The sequence below is a fragment of the Podarcis erhardii genome (genome assembly GCF_964252035.2).
Source record: "Podarcis erhardii genome assembly, chromosome: 2".
Lineage (NCBI taxonomy): Eukaryota > Metazoa > Chordata > Lepidosauria > Squamata > Lacertidae > Podarcis > Podarcis erhardii.
This window is the reverse complement of record NC_138498.1, coordinates 68,804,213-68,826,968: the sequence shown is the minus strand read 5'-3', so window position 1 is coordinate 68,826,968 and position 22,756 is coordinate 68,804,213. Positions and strand designations below refer to the sequence as shown.

Below are 22,756 nucleotides of genomic sequence, written 5' to 3'. Positions count from 1 at the left end.
ATCTCACACATTCCAAAGTGTATGGGATACTTTGTTCACACACCTTGTGTGCTCTTCAAATAGTGCTTGTTACATAGCTGTTTGGATAGTTTAGTAGAATTTTTTTATCTTTGAAAATAGCATCCCATTGACACCAGCATCCCCATTCCACCCCCAAAAGGCCTTCACACTCTACCATCCAAAAGTATCTGGGTGCAAAGTGTATGCCATCCTATCATGAAACATTAAAAGGTAAAATGCCTCTTAACATTTAAGCAAAATACCTTCTCTGTTGTTTCTTTCTTTCTTTTCCCCTACTGTTTTTGAATAGAAATACACTGAAGACCAATGTGAAGACTTGATAAATAGAAGCCAAACACTGTTGAATCCTGAAAGCTAACATTTATTAAATATTCAAAACATTTGTCAAATGCACTTTATCAGATGTTTTGGAAACCACAAACTATGTTGAAAATGCAAGATGACTCCATATTGAATACTGTCAATGCAAGAAATATCCCCAGGGCATAAATATGACATTTATAGGCTAACAGGGCAATAAATGCCTTGGAGTGTAATGACCATACCAAAAAGAACGAAGTCCTTCCTTTTTGTCACTTCCTCCCAAGCCACAGTTATTTCCTGTCCTAGATGTGGACAGATAATCCTATGGGTATGTACAGTCATGCATCTCCAAGTACTTCTGGATTCACACCACATTTATAGTCAAGAGTCTTTCAGGGAAATCGAAGTCCCTGCATAGCAAGCCCCCTATTGAACCATCTTGAGAAGACTGAGATGGTGCACCTGATGCAACAACCTTCAAGCAATCTTTGAGCTACCTTGAGTCATAATTCTCTACATCCAACTTCATAAGAAAGCAGGTCCTGGCTCAGGTGAAGACACAGTAGATAACTGTATGGGGTGCAGAAGGTTGCCTTGTCTTCCTTGCATTTGCCACTGGCTGATCAAACATTGGGCTCCACACATCTCTCTTGGGAAGAACCTTGGCCAAACAGAGACTTTGACAGCAGGGCAGCATAGGACAGGGTGATTTATCACATGGTGGGTTCAGATTCCTACAAGGGGAACAGCAATGAAAATAGTTCAGACTGACAATTAGAAGATACTTTTAAATATTTCCTCAATGATTCCCCAATGTTCCCATTTTCAGAATCTGCTTCCTTGTTCCAAGTACACAGCAGGCTATGTGATGGTGCTAGACATGTTGAGGGCTACGAAAAAGCAACAAAGCAGATCAGATCAAAAGAATGTACATTCTGCGAGGAAATATAGGGTCCATTTCTCCAATTACTCAGTTACGTTCTTCTATGCTAAACAATTTAGTGCTGGAAAATGAGTAACTACTAGTGTAGCTTACAAATGGAGAGATGTCAGAAATCAGTTTCGATTTACTATCTGGAAGTGACCTATGAAGAATGTGCATAAGCCACAGATTATAGTGCTGTTTGAGACAGAATGGCATGCAGTAAATCTAAGCCATGTATTATAAGGATAAAAGCATTTAACTACCTATTCATCTACTGTACAGCTGTGGAAGTGAGACAAAATGAATGCTGCCATCGGGGATGATGATCCAAAGGCACATTTATAGTGCATTCCTACACAGCTCTGCTCAGAGGTCCCCCTGAGTTCAATGGGACTTACTATCAGGTCTGTGTGAATAGGACGGTGGCTTTAAATGGTCAGATCCCAGAATTATCAGAGCTGCTCTAGATTGTTTTTTTTTTTTAAAAAAACTGAGACCTGCCCATTAAACCAAATATAATGCATAAAATGGAGATGGGCAAGGGGAACAAGTTCCAGTGTGAGGCTGTACCAGAAAGACCATGGCAATGGGAAGACCAGACTGGCCACAGACATAGGCCAGGGAACAAGCAGCTGTAGGAAACTTGCTTCCCTCTTCCTGGCTGAAGAACTCTGCTCCAACTGCCAGTTGTCTTGCAACAGATGTGTGGAGAAGAACAATTGTCTTGGAGACCACTTGATGTGGAGGCCACCGGCTCATATGAATTTTCTGTAGGCCAAAATGCAACAGTGGCCTACTCAAACTGTTTGAAGGGTTTACTTTCAATTTTCAACTCCATTTGCCTGCTTTTCTGTAAAGTGTTTAGGCTGCATAGTAACATGAACATATGTGTTAGACAGATGTTGTACTATTAAGCTATCTTCTTCTGTTTCCCCGTCAATGGGGTAGATCCACTGATGCGAAGCAGAATGTATCTGTAATCTTTCTTCCCGGGGTCAACAACCTGGAAAGAGCTTGAGAGCAATCTAGAGTTAGATGTCAGTGAACTACTTGAGAAGTACTCATCTGGCCATTTTGCCAACATGAAAGGTTTTAATAAGAAAAGAAGGTTAATGCTCCGAGTGAGAGATCTGAGCAGGCCTCAGGGATGAGGTTTCTCAGTGACATGCTCAATCAGCTTGGTCAAGCACAAAAGCTCTTCCTTTTCCTCTTTCAGCCAGGCCTGGCCCTCATCTTTATTCAAAAGGCACCACTCAAGTGCCCCTGCCATCCTGCTGCTTTTAGGCTTCTGAGATGGATGCACTCAAGGGTCACTGACTGTCACATCACTACCACGGGGCCAAGAGACACTTGCAGCGAAATCTCATTTCAAACCTGAAGAGGTGAGTTGATTGCACTTTCTAGCTTGTAAATCCGCCAGGAGCAGCTGCTTGTGGGCAGTGCTGCTTCAAGTCTCCATCCGGCTGTTTGCCTGTGATCTTGTGCAAGGTTATAAGTGCGCTGTGTGGAGCCAGCACAACAATTGTATCTGCCTTTTGGCAGTCAGGTGACCTCTAGGTTTTTCCCCCTTCTTGTGACACAGTCAATAAAGCTGAGACATGTTATCAGTAAGAGAGGGTCGTGGGACGGTATGCAGAGGTGATTCTGTCCTTACTTTGCTAAGCCCTGCCCAGGTTTTCCAGACTCATGGCAAATAATCTCAAAGTCTGACTTTCCATGTATGACTCAGGGCTTATCCATGCTTACCCTTCCACCTCCGCGCTTTCCAGCCACTTTAAAGCTCTGGGACCAAGCTCCCCGCCTTTTTCATTCAAGAACTTTCCCAGTGAAAACCTGCTCTTTAAAGCTGGATCGGAGCAAGCGGCAATCCATGAAAAACCCAAATTACTGTTTGTTGCCCTTCAGCTTGAAAGAGTGGGCTTTCATGGGGAAAATTCTGGAGCAAGAGTTTCCAATGTGGAACTTTAAAGTGAGGACCTGTGTCTGGAAAATGTGGGGCAAAAGGGACATGTGGATTAAGTCCTCAGACTCACTTTCTGTCATCACTGCAGATCAAAAACATGTAAGGGGGGTTAAATAACAATGCATTGCCTGCCCCACTAGGAATGCTTGCTGAAAACGGAAGTCATTTGCATTCTTGGATAGCTGAAATGGGTTTGTGGAAAAAGTATGTAAATGATGGAATCTTCAAAAAGGCAGCTACTGACATGCAGCCACCTCTGGGACACCCATAAGAACTGGCAGAAATAATAATAAAAAAGAACAGCAACACTTGGAAAGGCAACAGAAAGCAGTTGCTAAGGTGGAAATTTCACAGTAGGGTTTTTTCCTTGCTAACAGTAGGTATAGAAGGCATTAGAGCAGGCATAGGCAAACTCCGGCCCGCCAGATGTTTGGGACTACAATTCCCATAATCCCTGAGCACTGGTCCTGTTAGCTAGGGATGATGGGAATTGTAGTCCCAAACATCTGGAGGGCCGGAGTTTGCCTATGCCTGCATTAGAGCTTGCTCCTGCAGGACTATCCCCTCTCCCCACAGGGTCATCTACCGTTAGCTGCCCTGTGTGGGGTGGAATCCCGTGGTGACTTTTGGATATGGTTTATTTATTTTAAATTGGACTTGCAAACTGCCTTGAACTGATTTCAAAGGCAAGACAAAAGCATATGTGTGACTGTTTCAGTGTATTTATACATGTGTTTACATATACCTGCCTTGTAATGAGCAGGATATCTTGCAAACTAAAAGCCCCACAAGGACTATCACATGTAGGGGAAGCACATCCAAATGAGAGAGTGGGTCTTTCTCACTAAGTTACATGCTGTGCTGTTCTATCACATCCTGTACATGCTGAAGCAGAGTGATAAAATTTCTCCTTGGCAATGTGACCTGTGATAGGCTTTCTATTATCTCACTCTTTGCTTTGCAGAGAAAGTACAGGGAATGTGACGACGGCGGTGACACTGCCTGTTCAAGCATCTTAACAGCTTTGTGTCAGTTCTGCCCTTGCTCTCAAATCCTTACATGATTTAGCCTGCATCTTAGGGGTGCTTCCTTATGATGTACTGTAATATGTGACAGGAAAATATACATTTTTTAAAAAGTAACTTGTTTCAAAATCCGTTAGTGGGTGAGACTTGCCAGTCAATGGGCTTATCCACATTCCTGCTTGCCCCGTGCTAAGAAATCCCAGGATAAGTGGTTTCCCTGTCACCCCGCTTCTTTCCCAAGGAATACCTCTTTAGCTCTAAATTGTTCCAAACGGCAAGCTGCAGAAAACCTGAATTTCCCTTTGCTCTGATTGAGTGCAAAAGAGCAGTTCCCCCTGGGGAAGCAGCAGGACAAGAGGAACTGTAGGTAAGCCCAACGAAAGCAGATTCCTCATTTTGTTTAGTCAGTACTACAGGGCAGAACTATGTGTTATTTATTTCCGCAATTGTTTGTTACGATGACAATACATTATGAACACAACAGCAAGGGGTGCTTGCATGGGCAGGCTGCTCTCTCCATCTGCTGCTCAAGATGTTTTTGGTTGGGGAAAAACTCATTTTACAGTGTTGGAAAGAACTGGGGACTAATGCAGAAAGGGTTAAGCACTCATGACCATCCAGCCTTTCAGATTCCTTCTGCACTCCGCATTCTCCCACCATTATGGTGGAAACATGGGCCTAGTGCTCCCCTTAGGGCAGTGGTTCTCAACCTGTGGGTCCCCAGATGTTGTTGGACTACAACTCCAGTCATCCCTGAGCCTTGCTAGCTAGGGGTGATGGGAGTTGTAGTCCAACAACATCTGGGGACCCACAGGTTGAGAACCGCTGCCTTAGGGGCATAGCAACATTCTTTCTCCTCATGAAAACATGTGATGCTATTTTCATTTTATTAGTATCAGAAACTTGGAGAAAATGGTCATATCTCCCTTGTCCTGTGAGAAATGAGTAAGCAGCTGACTGGATGTTACTGGAACCTAGAGGAAGTTCCTGAAGGTTATTCGGGGGAAAATCCAAAGGGAGCCCAGAATGTGAAGCAAGAGAAATACTGGGATGTCATTTTGCGGGCCTATTCCAGTAACTCAGCCACACAGTTATTTGTAGAGATGGACAGTGGGCCATTCTTAAGAAATCAACATTAGTCATTCCTACTCAAGCACTAATGACAATACTAGGCCTGTCTGCCTTTAACTCTTCTCTCAGGCCTCGTCCCAAGATCCCTCCTCCTACCCACAAACCCTTCCACAATTCAGCTCTGCAACCATGTTGATTTATTTCTATCTTTGTAAACTACTTTGAGATTTAGCTATCATGATAAGTGGTAGAAGGCATATACTTTAATGCTAACTATGTTGTGGGGATGCTGCAGAAAACCTGCACTGATCTCATGACAAACACTCACTGGAAGCAGCTACAGGGACAGGAAAACGGTATTGTATCTGCCTGAACTGGAAAGAAATGGGATGGCTCCATTCCTGCCTGCGAGCTAATCTGGGGTAGGGTTGCCATTGCTGTTTTCTCAACAGAGGTTCTGCACCTTTTAGCAGCTGTGCAATGGACAGAGATTGCATAAGCTGTGCCGTTTTTCTCTAGCATGGAGATGCCTGGTAGCTATTTATAAACGGAAGGAATGTCTCTCTGGGGAAAAGACACAACACTACCTAATCCAGGGATTCCTGTTGGCCGTAGAAGGAAGGAGATTCAACTGCGCTATGCAGAACAGCTTTATCCCTTTCTAGATGCCACATCCCTTGTACTCACCCAAGTGCCCCCGATTTTAAGCTTCCCCCAGCAGAAAAACTAACTTTGTCCTTCTGTCCTCAATGGTTTTTTGGAAGAGGACAGTGAGAGCTATGTCACAGTGATCACTGTTAACGGCCTGGCCTGGCCTGTGTGCACTTTAGGGAAAAGGCCCAGAGCTGAAAAGGTTAAAGAGAGAGAGAGAAAGAGAAAGAAAGATTTGTCAGTGACACAAGACAACAATATGCTGAGAATTATATATATATAATTCAGACTATTATTATCCTGTTACTTGGCTGCATGATAACACATTGTGTTCCATGTGCTCTGGTTTATGTTATGCTCCAGTTCCGAGATGAACAGGCAAGGAAAACCAGAATTACAATTCAAAGCAGTCTCATTTGCGACCGGTAATGCAGTTACTTCTGCAGGGAAAATGAGCATATTTCTCCTCATATTTGACAGGTCCAAGCAACAACCTGCAGATCACCTCCAGGATCAATGTAAACATGAAAGGGACAAGACCCAGCTGAGGTCTTGCCAAATTATAGAAATGGGTTGGTTCTTGGGATCGAAAGCACAGCTTGGTTGGATGTGACTGGTAGGACTTAACCCCCACACCCCCACTTTCCCCCCTCAAGCTGCTATGCTTCAACCACTTTTTCTCCCACCAGTAGTCATGTCTGGTTTTGGAGCTTGGCTGGGGGTGGGGGGAAACAACTGGGTTGCAGTTGTTATTGTGGAACATGCATAACCAGAGGGATGGTTCAGCTCCCCCCCCCCCACACTGATGCTAGCTTGTTGTTTAAATTTAGATTCCCATCAGTCTGCTTCTGTCACATGTAGTTCCTTGTCAATTGGTAAGGGAATGTGCAGTTGGTCTGTCTAAAGCAGTAGGACTCAAACTTTCCCACCCAGTGTCCACTTGAAAACTATTGAAGGTTGGTGGACAACTTAATGATTTTTCTGTTTGCTGCAGCAATCATAATGTGCTGTGTTGGGTGCTGTATTATTTTTAGTTGTGATCTTACAGGCTTGCCATGGAACACCTGGATGCAACTTGTCAACAGACCACAGTTTGCAAACCTCTTGTCTAAAGTAAAAACAATACTGAAAAAGGGTGTGGAACTTTCTGGTGGAAAAAAGGTTCAAAATCTGATCTGAAATTCACCTCAGACAGGAGTCTAGTTTTGCTTCTTCATATAATACAGATTAGTATATTTGACTTCAAAATATACCATCTCAAGAAGAATAAATATAAGCACATATCAGAATGCCTTCTGGAACAAAGCAAGAATGTGCATTTCTTGTTTTACTCTAGGATCTCAGTGTTTACATTCTCAAGATTACTCACCCTATAACTTTAATCATTAGGGTGGTCATATGTTGTATATTACAGAGGACAGTCCTCTGCTTGAATGCATCCTCTATCTGAAAGGCTGGGCCGTCGAAGAACCCTAAGAAGGAAGAGCAGGAGGGGCCTTGAAGTTGCCCCTCATCAGTTAGTCAGTTGGTCACAATCTTCCCTACCGTTGTAGTTCTATTTAAATTATAATACTCATTCTTCAATTCATAGCTATACATATAAATTAGCATATGCATTTAAATGCAAACATATGCCCTCATTTGTCCTCTTTTTTGCAGTATGAAAGTGGCCACCCTGTTCATAATACCCTATGCATATCCTCCAACACAGCGTGGCCCAAATCCAGGGTACCATCTTCCTGGTCCGAAATCCCGCATGAGTCACATGATGCATGTGAGATCGTGGACCTGAAAAAAGAGCTATTTGGGGGTACAGTGCCCAAAAACACGTGTTTGGGGGCCCTGTGTGAGATCACTTTTTGGGGGCCCAAAATTGTACAAGAGCAAGATGCCCAAAATGCCTGTATTTTTGCAGGGGGAATTGGGATGTCCTGGTTTTTCTGGGACAGTTGACAGGCATGCCTATGCTGAGGTGAGTACCTCTAATTAATTATGTTGCTCAGCATAAATCCCCCCCCCTTCAAACAGGTTCATTCAATGAGTCAAAGAATGAGTGCTGGTGCCATATACACAGGGTAGCCTTGCCAGGGTCACCCCAGGAAGAGTGTGTGTGACACCTCCAGCCTTGGCTCATGCGGACTTGCTATCTGTGTGAACTGACATCACTACATGAGTAGCATTAATGTGGCTGCTGAGATTTCCGAGATGCTCCTTTGAGATGCTGCCATCACGGAAATGGTATTTATTTGGAAGACTTGATACCGCACCTTTCGGGGACAAGAGTCCCCAGGTCAGCTTGCAGCATAATGAAAAACAAATGCATAGGAAATCACAATAATACTGTATCACAGTAAAACATACAAAATAACTGAGAGTTTAAAAAAACAGAACAATGCTAAAAACCAGTTGTAGCAGCAGGGTGCAATGCAAAAGCCTGGTGAAAAAGAGGTATGTCGTGAACGTTTGCCCAAAGGCTAAAAGAAAGAGAACCAAATTGGTGTCCCAGGTAAAAGCACTCTACAGTCTTGGTGGAATGAGAAGACCCTTGCTGAGAAGACTCTGTACTGTGTCTCAGTTGACAGAGCCTCTGAACACTAAGACAACAAGTCCGACAGACTTAGAATTATAGAGTTGGAAGGGACCCGAGGGTTATCTAGTTCATCATCCAGGAATCACAACTAAGGAATCCCTGACTGATGACCATCCAACCTTTGCTTAGGAACCTCCAATGAAGAAGAGTCCACCAAAAAGGCCATTCATATAACAAACCATTTAGAGCTCTACAGTCACCAGCAACTGAAATTGCATTTGGAAACAAACTAGAAGCCAGTGTAGCTCACGTAACTCCAGAGTAACATGCTCTATGAAGCAGATCCCAGCCAACCTAAAATCTACATGGAAGCATTGGCTTTTACACTTACATGTGACTGGGGTCTGGCTGCAAGTCGTGTGGCAGCATTTCAGGTATCAAAGACAAGGTGACTCCATTGTAGAGAATGGAGAGCTCTGAACTGGATTGCCTAAGTATGTTGCAGGGAACATTCAGACAAAGTAAATGCTATTTTATTTTCGACAATAAAGCCTGTCCATTGTCTAATTTCTGCCTGGACTGTTGGACATCCTATAAAAAACCTAATTGATATTGAAATACTTCTACAGATCAGGCCTTGGTGACAAATTACCTATGCTGTTTGCCTTTTGTTTCAATAGGAATTGGTGTCATTTTAGCTTCCAGCCATAAGCTGCTTCTCCCAGTCACCTCTGCTGCTTACTGTATTAAACTATTCCAGTGAATCCAGCATTTCCTTAATAAACTCTCTCCATGTCCACTTTCATTTCCCATTTCCTGGACTCCTTTATTCTCTGGTGGTATCCTATTGCAGAGGAAAAACTGAGAAAGTGCTGCTTACGACAGTTTCAGAATGAAGCTGTTGCTTTGATTTAGAAGATGGCAGTAACTAATGGGCCTGATTTGCAGAAATGCATCATCTGCACCAACAGTGAGAGTTTTCTCAGAAAAGGAGTTTTCTAATTTACACAAAGTACTCATGTTATCAAAATTACTCTGTTGAACCAAGCTGATTCAGTGAGTGGAGCTCATTTACTTTTACATTACTTACTCTTCAAATTGAGCCACTTATTTAGGCTGCAATCATACTTGGGAGTAAGTCCTATTGAACTCAGTGGGATTTACTTCCAAGTAGACATTCATAGGCTGTTAAACGTATGCTGTTAAATGCTTAAATGACAGCCACAGGGAACTCCAACATGTATTCAGGTCACCTCCAGACTCAGTATTTTGCGGTACAGATTCAAGTGCATACCAGTGATGTAGGTTTGTGCAACTGAAGTGGACTGGTGCAGGGGTCACGAGTAATGCAGGGATCACCAAACTTTTTGGACTAGTGGGCATATTTCAAATTTTCAGGGAGTGTTAGGGATGTCAGTCACAAAATGGCTGTCATGGAGGATGCGTAGCATAACACAAAGCTAGAGAGACAACCACCAGGGGCAGACTTTGGTAATATGGCGCCCTGAGTGAGGGCAAAATTTGGTGCCCCCCCCATATTTATTATTTTCACAATAATTGAATAGGTACCCATATAAATTGGGATGTGGGTGGCGCTGTGGGTTAAACCACAGAGCCTAGTAGTAATAATAATAATAATAATAATAATAATAATAATAATAATAATAATTTATTATTTATACTCCGCCCATCTGGCTGGGCCTCCCCAGCCACTCTGGGCGGCTTCCATAGAAACCAAAAATACACTAAAATATCACACGTTAAAAACTTCCCTGAACAGGGCTGCCTTAAGATGTCTTCTGAATGTCAGGTAGTTTATCGCTTTGACATCTGCTGGAAGGGCGTTCCACAGGGCGGGCACCACTATCGAGAAGGCCCTCTGCCTGTTTCCCTGTAGCTTTGCTTCTCGCAATGAGGGAACCACCAGAAGGCCCTCGGCGCTGGACCTCAGCGTCCGGGCAGAACGATGGGGGTGGAGACGCTCCTTCAGGTATACTGGACCGAGGCCGTTTAGGGCTTTAAAGGTCAGCACCAACACTTTGAATTGTGCTCGGAAACGTACTGGGAGCCAATGTAGGTCTTTCAAGACCGGTGTTATATGGTCTCGGCGGCCGCCCCCAGTCACCAGTCTAGCTGCCGCATTCTGGATTAGTTGTAGTTTCCAAGTCACCTTCAAAGGTAGCCCCACGTAGAGCGCATTGCAGTAGTCCAAGCGGGAGATAACCAGAGCATGCACCACTCTGGTGAGACAGTCCACAGGCAGATAGGGTCTCAGCCTACGTACCAGATGGAGCTGGTAAACAGCTGCCCTGGACACAGATTTGACCTGTGCCTCCATGGACAGCTGTGAGTCCAAAATGACTCCCAGGCTGTGCACCTGGTCCTTTAGGGGCACAGTTACCCGATTCAGGACCAGGGAATCCTCCACACCTGCCTGCCTCCTGTCCCCCCAAAACAGTACTTCTGTCTTGTCAGGATTCAACCTCAATCTGTTAGCTGCCATCCATCCTCCAACCGCCTCCAGACACTCACACAGGACCTTCACCGCCTTCACTGGTTCTGATTTAAAAGAGAGGTAGAGCTGGGTATCATCTGCATACTGATGAACATCCAGCCCAAAGCTCCTGATGATCTCTCCCAGCGGCTGCATGTAAATGTTGAAAAGCATGGGGGAGAGGACAGAACCCTGAGGCACCCCACAAGTGAGAGCCCAGGGGTCTGAACACTCATCCCCCACCACCACTTTCTGAACACGGCCCAGGAGGAAGGAGCGGAACCACTGTATGACAGTGCCCCCAGCTCCCAGCCCCTCAAGACGGTCCAGAAGGATGTTATGGTCGATGGTATCAAATGCCGCTGAGAGATCCAGCAGAACTAGGAAACAGCTCTCACCTTTGTCCCTAGCCCACCGGAGATCATCAACCAGTGTGACCAAGGCAGTTTCAGCCCCATGATGAGGCCTGAATCCCGACTGGAAGGGATCCAAATGGTCCGCTTCTTCCAGGAGTGCCTGGAGTTGTTCAGCAACCACTCGCTCAATCACCTTGCCCAAGAATGGAAGATTTGAGACTGGGCGATAGTTGGCCATCGTGGCCGCATCTAAAGATGGTTTTTTAAGAAGCGGTTTAATAACCGCCTCTTTCAGCGGGTCTGGGAAGGCTCCCTCACGGAGGGAAGCATTCACCACCCCATGAAGCCCATCGCCCAGTCCTTCCCGGCTAGCTTTTATAAGCCAGGATGGGCAAGGATCCAGGAGACAGGTGGTTGGCTTCACTTGTCCAAGCAGCCTGTCCACATCCTCGGAGGTAACAGATTGGAATTGATCCCATGCAACTTGACTAGACAGGACTCTAGCACTCTCCCACCCCGGCCCTACTCCCACGGTGGAGTCTACTTCTTCCCGAATCTGAGCGATTTTATCTGCAAAAAACTTTGCAAAATCATTGCAGGAGAACATGTGGCCCGTACTGGGTCCCGATGTTGCAGGTGGTTCTGCTAAATTGTGAACTACCTAAAAAGTCTCCTGCTGCTGTTTTCTGCAGATGCAATAGAGGCGGTGAAGAAATTCTTCTTCGCCGTCACTATCGCCACTTGGTAGGCTCGACGTTGAGCTCTAACCTGTGTCCGGTCAGATTCGGAATGAGTTATCCGCCACCGGCACTCTAGCTGTCTCAATGATTGTTTCATTGCCCTCAGATCCGTGGAAAACCACGGGGCTGTCCGGGAGCCTAGGACTTGCCTATCAGAAGATCGGCGGTTTGAATCCCCGCGACTGGGTGAGCTCCCGTTTCTCGGTCCCAGCTCCTGCCAGCCTAGCAGTTTGAAAGCATGTCAAAGTGCAAGTAGATAAATAGGTACAGCTCCGGCGGGAAGGTAAACGGCGTTTCCATGCGCTGCTCTGGTTCGCCAGAAGCGGCTTAGTCATGCTGGCCACATGACCGGGAAGCTGTACACCAGCTCCCTCGGCCAATAAAGCGAGATGAGTGCCGCAATCCCAGAGTCGGCCATGACTGGACCTAATGGTCAGGGGTCCCTTTACTTTTTTACCCATATAAATATAGGGTTTTTTTATGTTGTTGTTGTTCTTTCATGTCCTCTCGGCTTGGTGCCTTGTGCAGAGGAACTGCCTGTACCACCCAAAATCCAGCACTGGAAACTACCCTCAACAACCTTTTGCTTACTCTGGGAAGTCAGCTATGTCCTGCTGGTCCCGATTATGCAGATCACACATATGCATAAGAATCATTCTCTCTCTATTAAAGTGCTGAGTGGTTGAACCATCAGGTGAACCACAGTCCATAGCAACCTGAACAAAACTTTTGGAACAGAAATACATCATGGAACAGAAGGCCATATATTTGAAGTTTGCCCTTGCCATCATTTAAAAAACTGTTAAGGAATCGAAACAGAGTGATTCATCATGGTTTCTAAAGAGCAGCAAATAAAATCTCTCGGTGCTATTGCATCTGAAAATGACACAATTGTGCCACAAATCTGTGCTTTGGAGACATTTTCATTGTAACATATGACGAGGCAGCAGCACCAGTCCTAGCTGTTGGCACCCAGGTGTACCATTGCTGTTGATAAATCCTTTTGCCTCACTACCTTATCCCAGGGTCAGCTGTGATAAAACAAAAGAATCAACCCTTTGTTGGCACTTCCTGGAGCCATGGCAGTGAAAATAAGTGCTATCTGCCAGATGGAAAGTTTCCTTGCTGCTTATCAAGTTGCAGCCATGGGATCAGATCAAAGCTTTGGAAGGAGGTGAAAGTCAGAATTGCTTATAGGAAGCAATGAAATTATACTACAGTACATACCCACACTCCTATTTTCTTTGGCCTTTAGGAGTGTAAATCCTTATAACCAGGGTAATCAGACCTACCTAAATTCTTCTGGCACTGATTACCCTACTTCTTCTTTCTGCATCTTACATTTGGAACCTTCGCAAATTTGTTCCTGCTTATCTCAAACATCCACTTAGCTACTGTATGTGCATATCACACTTTCTAGTCTCTTCAGAAGAACAAATCCCCTCCACCTAGTGTACTAGGGATGTTCTTTTCTCATTCCACGGCACAACCAAATCAATGTAGAACGGAAAGTACCAAATGTTCATGATAGGAGGCTCTAATTTTGAGATACATTGGTACCTTTCCAGGGGAGTGGACTGACCCAATTTCATCTCTCCCTATTTTTTGTATGAACAACAACAACAACAACGAAAATCAAGGCACACTGCATTGCTTCCAAAATGACAAAAATAAATGGCTATCAGAGACCAAATAAAGCTATTGGAGGCTATTTCATGTAGAAATAGTGACTGATTGTGAAAGAGAAACCTGGCTTAATATAGAGCCGTTGCTTTTCATTTGACAGTTATATACTTTAGCGCCCATCCTTATGTTACCTCAGCAGCGTGGATACTTCTGAAGTGTGATTGCTTCCCAATAATATCACGATCCCAAGATCATGTGGAAGGGATTGCCATGGCAGTATTGTAACTCCCAGGAGAACTTTGCACTCCATGTTGCAGACTTTGCACAGGAATTTGGGAAACGGGTGTGTGTGTGTGTGTGTGTGTGTGTGTACTGCATGGGTCTTTGGTCTGATCCAGCCAGGCTCTTTCTCACCATGTATTCCTGCCATGCTGAAGTAATCTAGGAGTGGGCCATTAAATACAAGAGACATAGCCTGGGTATCTTTGCACAGAGCCAGGCAACCACCCCGAATCCCCCTGTAGCCAGTACTGCAGAGATCTGTCTTTCCCATATACTAAGTCTTAATAATGAAGATAATAGTTGTATTATCTTGCATGTTATTGAAAAGGAAGAGCCCAGACTAGAATTTAATCAACAGATATAGTGGGAGCTTGACTGATTAATGAACTTGGCTGCCACTCAAGCCACATGCAAGCACAACATGTGTGGATCTGAAATGCAGTGACTGCCAAAGTTGCAAAAAGGAGTGTTCTGCAGTGCAGCAGTCTACCTTCCCCTTTGCCAGTCACTTTCAAACCCAAGTGACTGTTGTTCCATTTAGTACGGATACATCTTATTAGTTCCTCAGCATTTTCTGTTATGCACCTAGCAGGATTTTTTTTTCCCTCTTATGTATAATTATGCTGCTAGGAGTTTGGAGTAGGGGCAAGTAGACTGTGTGCAGAGACTCTTCTAACCCCCGGAGCAAGCAAGTGTTAAAATATAAGCTTCCTGTTGAGGTGATAGCTTAGGTGATGGGCCATTAAGGGAACCAAGGAAGTAGATCTGTGTGAGATAACAGATGAGTGGGGCCCCTGCTCTCAAGTGGCTGGTGGTTAGAAAAAGAGAGTCGAGCAATGTTTGAGAGAAATATCTGATATCTGTTTGAATCCAAGCCTGTGACTATGGGAGAAACCAGATCCTTTTGGAATGTTAATGCTCAAGTTGTGTATATGTGTAAATAAACCATAAATCATAAACACCACAGTCTCTGCTGTCCCATATTCCAAGGAAACAGGACCCTGGATAAGTGCCTGGAACCCCTGGAATCTCACACCGCTCGAAGATTGCATCAATATATTTAGCAGTGTAGGTGTTTGTGTGCTTAGCATATCTTTGATGGTTCCCTCTGTTTGACAGAATATATCCAAAGTTAAATCTCTCCCTGTGCTTCCTGGCAGGGAAAAAAGCACAACATTTAAAAGTTGTTCAGGTGGGACTAATCAGGGCTGGAGTTAGGAAAAACCAGACTTATTTCATCTCTCTCAACAAATCTGCCAGTGGATGCATGCCCCACAGTGCACCAAATGCAACTTTAAATATATTTTGCATGCAACCTGAATCTAAACAGTGCCTGTTCCAACCCTTTTTCTACCACCAAAACCCTCTCAACAACAATTCCCCCTCAAAGGTAAGAGAAAGCTTACCTGTCTGTGCCATCTTGGACAACTGGGTTCTTCTTTCCATTCATTGTATGCAGCTGTAGAAGTTTACTTTCCTTATTACAAGTCATATTTCTCATCTCATGTGTTAGAGGCACCTCTCTGGCATCTGGTCCCACTCTCCGACACCTGAGTAACCGCTGATAAGCTGTCCGAAAGTCCCTATTCAGTGCAGCATATAAAACTGGATTCAATGCTGAGTTGGCGTAACCAAGCCACATTACAATGGTCATCAGGCTTTTGTATGCTTCACCCGTCACACCCCGATATGTGAACACTGTAAAATAAGGAAACCAGCAGATAATGAAGGCTCCCATCACAGCTGCAAGAGTCACAATGGCTTTGTGTTCCTTCACAGTGGGTAATGCATTTCTGATGGTTGTGCAACTGTTGGTGTGGTTGATCCTCTTTGCTTGTTCCCTGGCTATTTTGAATATCCGGTAGTATGTGATGCACATGACTAGCAGAGGGAGGTAGAACGTAAGCAAGCCATCCACCAGTACATACCCAGCATTGACCTCCAGCTTGCACTCCTGCTTCCCATCAGTTGACTGTGTGTTCTGGACAGTGCTGCCATTGGTGTTCCAGGCCAAGTGGATCGGTAGGAACGAGACCATCAGTGACACCACCCAGATAAGGAACATAGCCACAGCCACCCGCTTAGGAGTGACCATAGTGTTGTAGCGGAGGGGTGCTGTGATAGCATAGTAGCGATCAAGGCTAATCATGAAGAGGTTGAGGATGGATGCTGTGCAAAGCATGACATCCAAGCTGATGTAGATATTGCACAAGGTGACACTGAAGATCCACTCATGGGAGTAGACCTCATAGATGGCCGAAAAGGGTAGCACCATGAGGCCCAGCAGCAAGTCTGTGAAGGCCAAGGAGACAATGAAGCAGTTTGTCAGGTTGCGGAGCCTCCGGTTGAAATAGACAGCTAGACACACCATCACATTTCCAAACACAGTCCCAATAATGAGGACTGCGAGAACAATTGCGGTTGGCACTTGTCCCCAAACACTTGTACCGTCTGTGGAATTCATGGTGGTGTAATTGGGAAGTATCATTTTGCTCCCGTACAGACTCACATGGCAGCTGCTGTGGTTAGGTCTGATTCCTTGAAGAGCTTGTCCAGATGCCTTCATTCACCACCTTTCACAAGAGGCCCCTGCATCATGGCTCTGAAAAGATGCTAGGAATCGGACAACACCTCTGGTTGCATATTTAGAGAAAGACTGAAGTCTAAATAAATCCCCAAATCTGAGCACATTCATTCTCTGCTGGAAAGACCCTCAGATGTGCAGCTTGCAGCAGAAAGATCCAACTGAGACTCCTTGTTAGCAATGTTGTGGTGTGACAGATTTCTTGAGGACATGTTTATTAGATAGTTATTAACCATGATAGCTAAGTGGAAAATCCATGTTTAGAGGCAGTAGACAGCTGGATAAAAGATTGTGGGGACATGTAACAGAATAGGGTTGTTGCCTTCATGTCCTGCTTTTGAAGACCTCATGGAACCATCTAGTTGGCTACAATTGGAAGCAGGATGCTGGATCAGATGGAAGTTTAGTTGAACCCAGAAGGGCTCTTCATACACTTTTTATGTTCTACCAAGTCAGTTTTGCCTAGTTTTGGCCTCTCCCTTTTCTTCCCTCTCTTCTTCCTCCTTTCAGACAAATCATTAGGTTGTATTAAGTTGTACGATGCATTAATCACCACATGTGGTTTTATAGGTCTGGCCAGAAAAGGGCTGGAACAGTCCCAGTAACCTCATTATTCTTAGACTGTGTCTCAATTTACATCTCTTGAAGGTATCTATCAAAATAGAAGAGGGATGGATATGCACACTTTCCTGGTCAGAATCTGGAAGGAAGAATTGAGAGTCAGATGATATACATAGGATATATGAAGCTGCCTTATATCAGGTCAAGATATTTGTCCATCTAGCCCAGAATGGGTGACTTTCCAGATGTTGGAAAGTCTCATCAGCCCTAGCCAGCATGGCCAATGGTCAGGGATAATAGGGGTTGTAGTCCAGCAACACCCAAAAGGCCACTGGTTCCCTACTCCTTGTCTGTGATGCATATTATCCAGAATCTCAGACAGAGAAAATGTTTTCCCATTACCTGCTGAGTCATTTAACTGGAAATCCAGTGAGCAAATATGGGTGGGAATTTCCCATGCTATGAATATGCTCTTCCACTAACTAGTGGCCCCTCTTCCTTCAACTTATGACTTAGCTTAGGACTTTCCTTTGTAGACATGGGAAATTCTCATTGGAGACTCACTGTTATCCCTAGAAGTGCTCAGACCACATGGTTGCTGATTCATACAAAGAATGCCTCAATATTCAACACACCGTTTCTGGTTTCATCAACAGCTGCTTCACTCTAGTGACATCAGAAGAGACCCTGATGGGGTTAATCAAGGAGTGACCAATATGTGGTCCTCCAAATATTGCTGGACTCCTACACCCATCAGCCCCAGCCAACATGCCTAATATTCATGGATTATGGGAGTTGTAGTTAAACAATATATGGAGGTTAACTACTCCTAGGCTAAAGGCTGAGATCAAAGAAATAATGGCTAGAGCTAGGAACATATTCTAGGTTATGGAACCCTCGCCCATCCACCACTCAACACCTGGAAGGATAACAATAGGAAATTAAAGCAATTGTACCCATACATATAGACAGCAAATGCATTGTAAAGCACAATGGGTAGAATCCAATGTAGCACCATGTGGGGTATGTGGGGAAAGAGGCCTTCTTGCACAACTAGACTTCTCCCCTCCAACCCTCAACACAAGACTTCCCCCCATTCCCTGCCTGCTAAACCTGTTCTGGGGGCTCCCCAGTCCTCTAGAGCAGATTGGAGGATCAGTGGGGGTACAGGGGGAGGAGAGGGAAGTCCTATTGTGCAAGCAGAGTCAAGGTCACTCCAAAGTTGAGTGACTTTATCCTCAAAGTGTGTAGCCAGTGGGGCACAGTAGGTATTCCAATGTTCCAAAGGTCCCTTCAAACCATCTGAAACAACTACACCAGCTGGCTACTAGAGGATGTAATGCAAGCTGCAGAATGAGCCTGCTTTGCACCCTACACTGCTACATGGTAGCCACAATTACGTGCTCCAACCAATGTTTGGTTGACATTAGATTGAGACTTGTACTGCTTACACTCTAGTCCTCACCTGGCTTGTTTCATAGCCCAGAGCTCCTCAGAATACCAAGAGACTACTTGGACTCCACAATGCCAAAGAGGATACTTGGAAGCAATCATATCAGCCAGTTGTTTCACCTCACCATTCCATAGCAAGACCAAGGCTTTGACAGGAATGTTTCCTTTCTCTGCTAGAAACGCCCCCCCAGAATATGCAGCAACACATTAGGTTCCTCCAGGTTCTGAGGGTAGGCTATCCAAACTTGACCACCACCCTTTCAGGAGGAAATTGCCACCATCCGTCCAAACTGTACTAGATAACAGTGCATTCCTCATATCACTTGGGGCAAGGACTACTTCAAGGGTGTGACCCACTTGATGTGTTTGGAGGATACTTTTGGGGACAATTCTACCACAGTTGACCTCGCTGTCCATGGTAAAGCTTGTTCTTCCACCAAGGTAGTCCTGGTCCACACCAAAACCCCTGCTGTATCTACTCAGCAATCAGACAATGCCCAATACTGCAATCAGCAGAAATACTCTCTTACCTGCCGGCAAATACCGTATCTTTTGCACCATAACACTCACTTTTTTCCTCCTAAAAAGTAAGGGGAAATGTCTGTGCGTGTTATGGAGGGAATGCCTACGGGTGGCATGCCTACGGATTTTCCTCCTCTAAAAACTACGTGCGTGTTATGGTCGGGTGCGTGTTATAGAGCAAAAAACACGGTACCTCACAGACCAAACTAAGTGATTCAGTCAAAAAACAGGCACACACAATCTTACTAGCTGGGAAAACAGCCGAGACAGGAGTCAGGATGGCGTGAATTGCCCCTCCCTCTCCAAGGGGGAAAGTGTGCCAGAGCTTGTTATAGCAAGGCAGGCCATACCCACAACCTAGCTGTAGCCACTAAACTATATCTACAGCATTCTGTTCAAATTAAACTGTGTCACCTATCAGCTTGTTTTTCTGGATGGGCAAAGATGCACGTCATCCAACAGCTTAACCCCATAATCCCAAAACAAATACAAACAAGATCTTTATTTTTAAGGTCAGCTCATTTCCTTCACATCTGGCATACACTGATAGAGAACTAAAACATAGTTATGAGAAGCAAGGAGAAGCGGCGTGGTATTAGCTGGAATCTCAGGAAGACAGTAGCTGAGATCATGCCTGATGTTAAGTTTTGTGGAAGCTAGCCAGCCCCTTAGTTCACAGGACGCAACAAGCAGCATTGACATGGCACAAGATGGAATCAATGGAATCTACAGAGCTTTGAAAGATCTTTTACTTCACTTGCTTGAAAGCTAGCCTTTTCAAAAGGTTTCCTCCAATTGCTTTCAGTTGCAAATGCCCTTGCAACTGAAAGTATTGTGTATTGGTATTGGTACTCAGTGCATTAAAATAGTTGTTGCAGGGTTGGCCTAAGACATCTTGCTGTTTGAGTACTGTTGGAGGAAAGGGTGTGTGTGTGTGACAGGCTGCACCTGGCGGCGGGGTCTCAGCTGGCTGAAGGGAGGAGGAAAGCGGGGAGGAGTTGAGATGGCGAACTGCGTGCTGGTGGTGCCACGAGGAGGGCTCTGTGGTAGTTCTATCGCTTAGTTAAAGGGCTGGATGGGGGGAAGGGAGTGTTGTGTCAGCTGGTGGGAAAGGAAAGGAGGATAAAAGGCTCTCCCTAAGGAACTTGTGCATGAGCAGCCCATGACCTTTCGTGCTTCGGAGTCTGTTACTCAGTTCATTATGGCCTTAATGCTGTTCTTTGGATCTGAGGTGACACTGGAGTAGTCCATCAAGTTGGGGGGGGGAGAGGAGAGGAGAGGAGGTCACGGGCCTTCTTTTTTCCTGGGCGTGTGAGACCGGCCCCACTGTGCATCCCCCCCCCAGTCTTCTTCCACAGCTGCTACTCCTCTGAGGCAGAGAGGCAGTTTCTCCCAGCTTTGGTGTGGTGGTTCTGCCCCTCCTCACTAAGCATGTGCCAAGGGTTCAAGAGTTAGGTAGGTTACTGGGAACCAGGCAGAGTGCCTTCCCGGTAGTGGCGCCTGCCCTGTGGAATGCCCTCCCATCAGATGTCAAGGAAATAAACAACTACAGTGGTACCTCGGGTTACATACGCTTCAGGTTACACACTCCACTAACCCAGAAATAGTGCTTCAGGTTAAGAACTTTGCTTCAGGATAAGAACAGAAATCGGGCTCTGGCCGCGCGGCAATAGCAGGAAGCCCCATTAGCTAAAGTGGTACTTCAGGTTAAGAACAGTTTCAGGTTAAGAACGGACCTCCGGAACAAATTAAGTACTTAATCTGAGGTACCACTGTATATGACTTTTAGAAGGCATCTGAAGGCAGCTCTGTTTAGGGAAGTTTTTAATGTTTGAAGCTTTATTCTGTTTGCAATGTTCTGTTGAAAGCTGCCCGGAGTGGCTGGGGAAACCCAGCCAGATGTGTGTGTGGGGGGGGGTGGTGGTGTTAGAAATAAATTATTATTATTATTATTGTTGTTGTTGTTGTTGTTGTTGTTGTTGTTGTTGTTGTTGTTGTTACTGTAGCAGCAGCAGCTACAGCTGTCCAGCTTCACCCCAGAGAGAGGGCAAATGGAAAAGCCTTCAGTAATATATAAGTAATAATAATCAAAAACAGTAGGTATGAGTAGGGGGTACCTCTTGCCATAATTATTCTGGTGGATTTGTAGAATTCTGACTTTGCTTGAAGGGAGTCTGTCTTCATGTGCACAGTAAGTGTTCTGGAACTGAGGCTATGAGTGTTTGTACTTCCGTCTACTGTCATGTGCAGGTTCACAATAGAGTTATGACAACCAGAGCTATAAGATAATGCAGGAGCCAAGCGAACTTCCTCAGTATATCTGATGCCAGCTAGCTGAAAGTTAAGACCAAGGACCAAATGACAAGCACCGAATAAAAGAATCCTGTAATTCAAATCCCAATCTTTTAATGTCCATGCTAGAATTGGCTGCTTTGCCAGCATACACATTTTCCAGATGCCTTCAAGCTGCTGCCCACCACCACTGAGTTCAAACAATCCAAATGATTTATCATATTTTTGGTACCCTTATGTACAAACTCATAATTTTTATTTCATCAGTCTACAACAACAGGAACAGGAACCTCATCCTTGCTTCTAATGATAAGTGAACTCTTAAATCAGGGGTCAGCAACCTTTTCCAGCCGTGGGCCGGTCCACCGTCCCTCAGACCATGTGGTGGGCCAGACAATATTTCAAAAAATAATAATGAATGAATTCCTATGCCCCACAAATAACCCAGAGATGCTGTCAGGGAACTGCCATCGGAGAGTCAGGTGGTGGAGGGGCTCAAGGAGGCTAGGAGACCCTCGGATGCGGAGGAAGGAACCAGCAGGGGGAGAGAGAGAGTTCATGGAGAAACTCAGTCGGAGGGATGGCTCCAAGAGACTTCCAGTGAAAACAGCGGGGAGGTCTCAGGACCTCCTCTGGGTACACCTACTCCTCGCAGGAAACTGTCACGCCGAGAATCCCGAAGGAGAGTTTCCGTTAAGGAACTCTTATGTTGGCGCAAATTCCGGAAACGCCCACTGACAGATTCTGCCAGCGATTGAGGGAGTCATGCTTTGAGGGCTCCCGTAAAGGCAGAGCTTTGAGACCTATGCCAAAGCTCTGAGGGATTCAGCTTTTACGCACAAGCAGCTCATTATCCCATCACAGATGCATTTTAAATAAAAGCACACATTCTTCTCATGTAAAAACACTCTGATTCCTGGTCCGTCCACAGGCCGGATTTAGAAGGCAATTGGGCCGGATCCGGCCCCCGGGCCTTAGTTTGCCTACCCATGTCTTAAATCATAATCTGAACGATCTCTGCTGTGGTACTTCCAACAACATTAACAGGTAGATTCTAGATTAGTATAAAAAAATTAATAAATTTACTTCGTAGCAACTGATCTCCTTTCTTCCTTACTTTTAATGGTCATTGTGCTATTTGTTCCTGGAAGACAGGGAGCAGTTTTATACCACGTCAGACCACTGGTCCATTTTGCTTAGTATTGTCTACACAGACTTACAGTGGCTCTCCAGTAGTAGTTGCCAGGGATTGAACCTGAAACCCTCTGAATGCAAAACAGGGCCGACCAGAAGGAATTTTATAGAATATTTTGTAATTTGGAGAGGTATGAAGTTGAAAAAAAGCTTGGTTCATTTTC

The 22,756-nt window shown here is 45.0% G+C and overlaps 1 protein-coding gene across 4 annotated transcripts in view; it reads right to left on the bottom strand.

Moving 5' to 3' along the window:
• Positions 1 to 361: 361 nt before the first annotated feature.
• Positions 362 to 22,756, bottom strand: part of HRH2 (histamine receptor H2) — a 33,811-nt gene continuing 11,416 nt past the window's right edge. The window contains exons 2-4 of one of the 4 annotated variants that reach the window (XM_081851559.1): positions 15,394 to 17,271; positions 7,329 to 7,455; positions 920 to 1,058 (exon numbers count right to left, since the gene is read on the bottom strand). In XM_081851559.1, the coding sequence (XP_081707685.1) occupies positions 7,368 to 7,455; positions 15,394 to 16,553 (1,248 nt within the window). In that variant the 5' untranslated portion in view covers positions 16,554 to 17,271 and the 3' untranslated portion in view covers positions 920 to 1,058; positions 7,329 to 7,367. Of the gene's footprint in view, positions 1,059 to 6,000; positions 6,154 to 7,328; positions 7,456 to 15,393; positions 17,272 to 22,756 lie in introns of those variants that run through there. The other 3 variants (XM_081851558.1, XM_081851557.1, XM_081851560.1) reach the window with 3 other exon arrangements.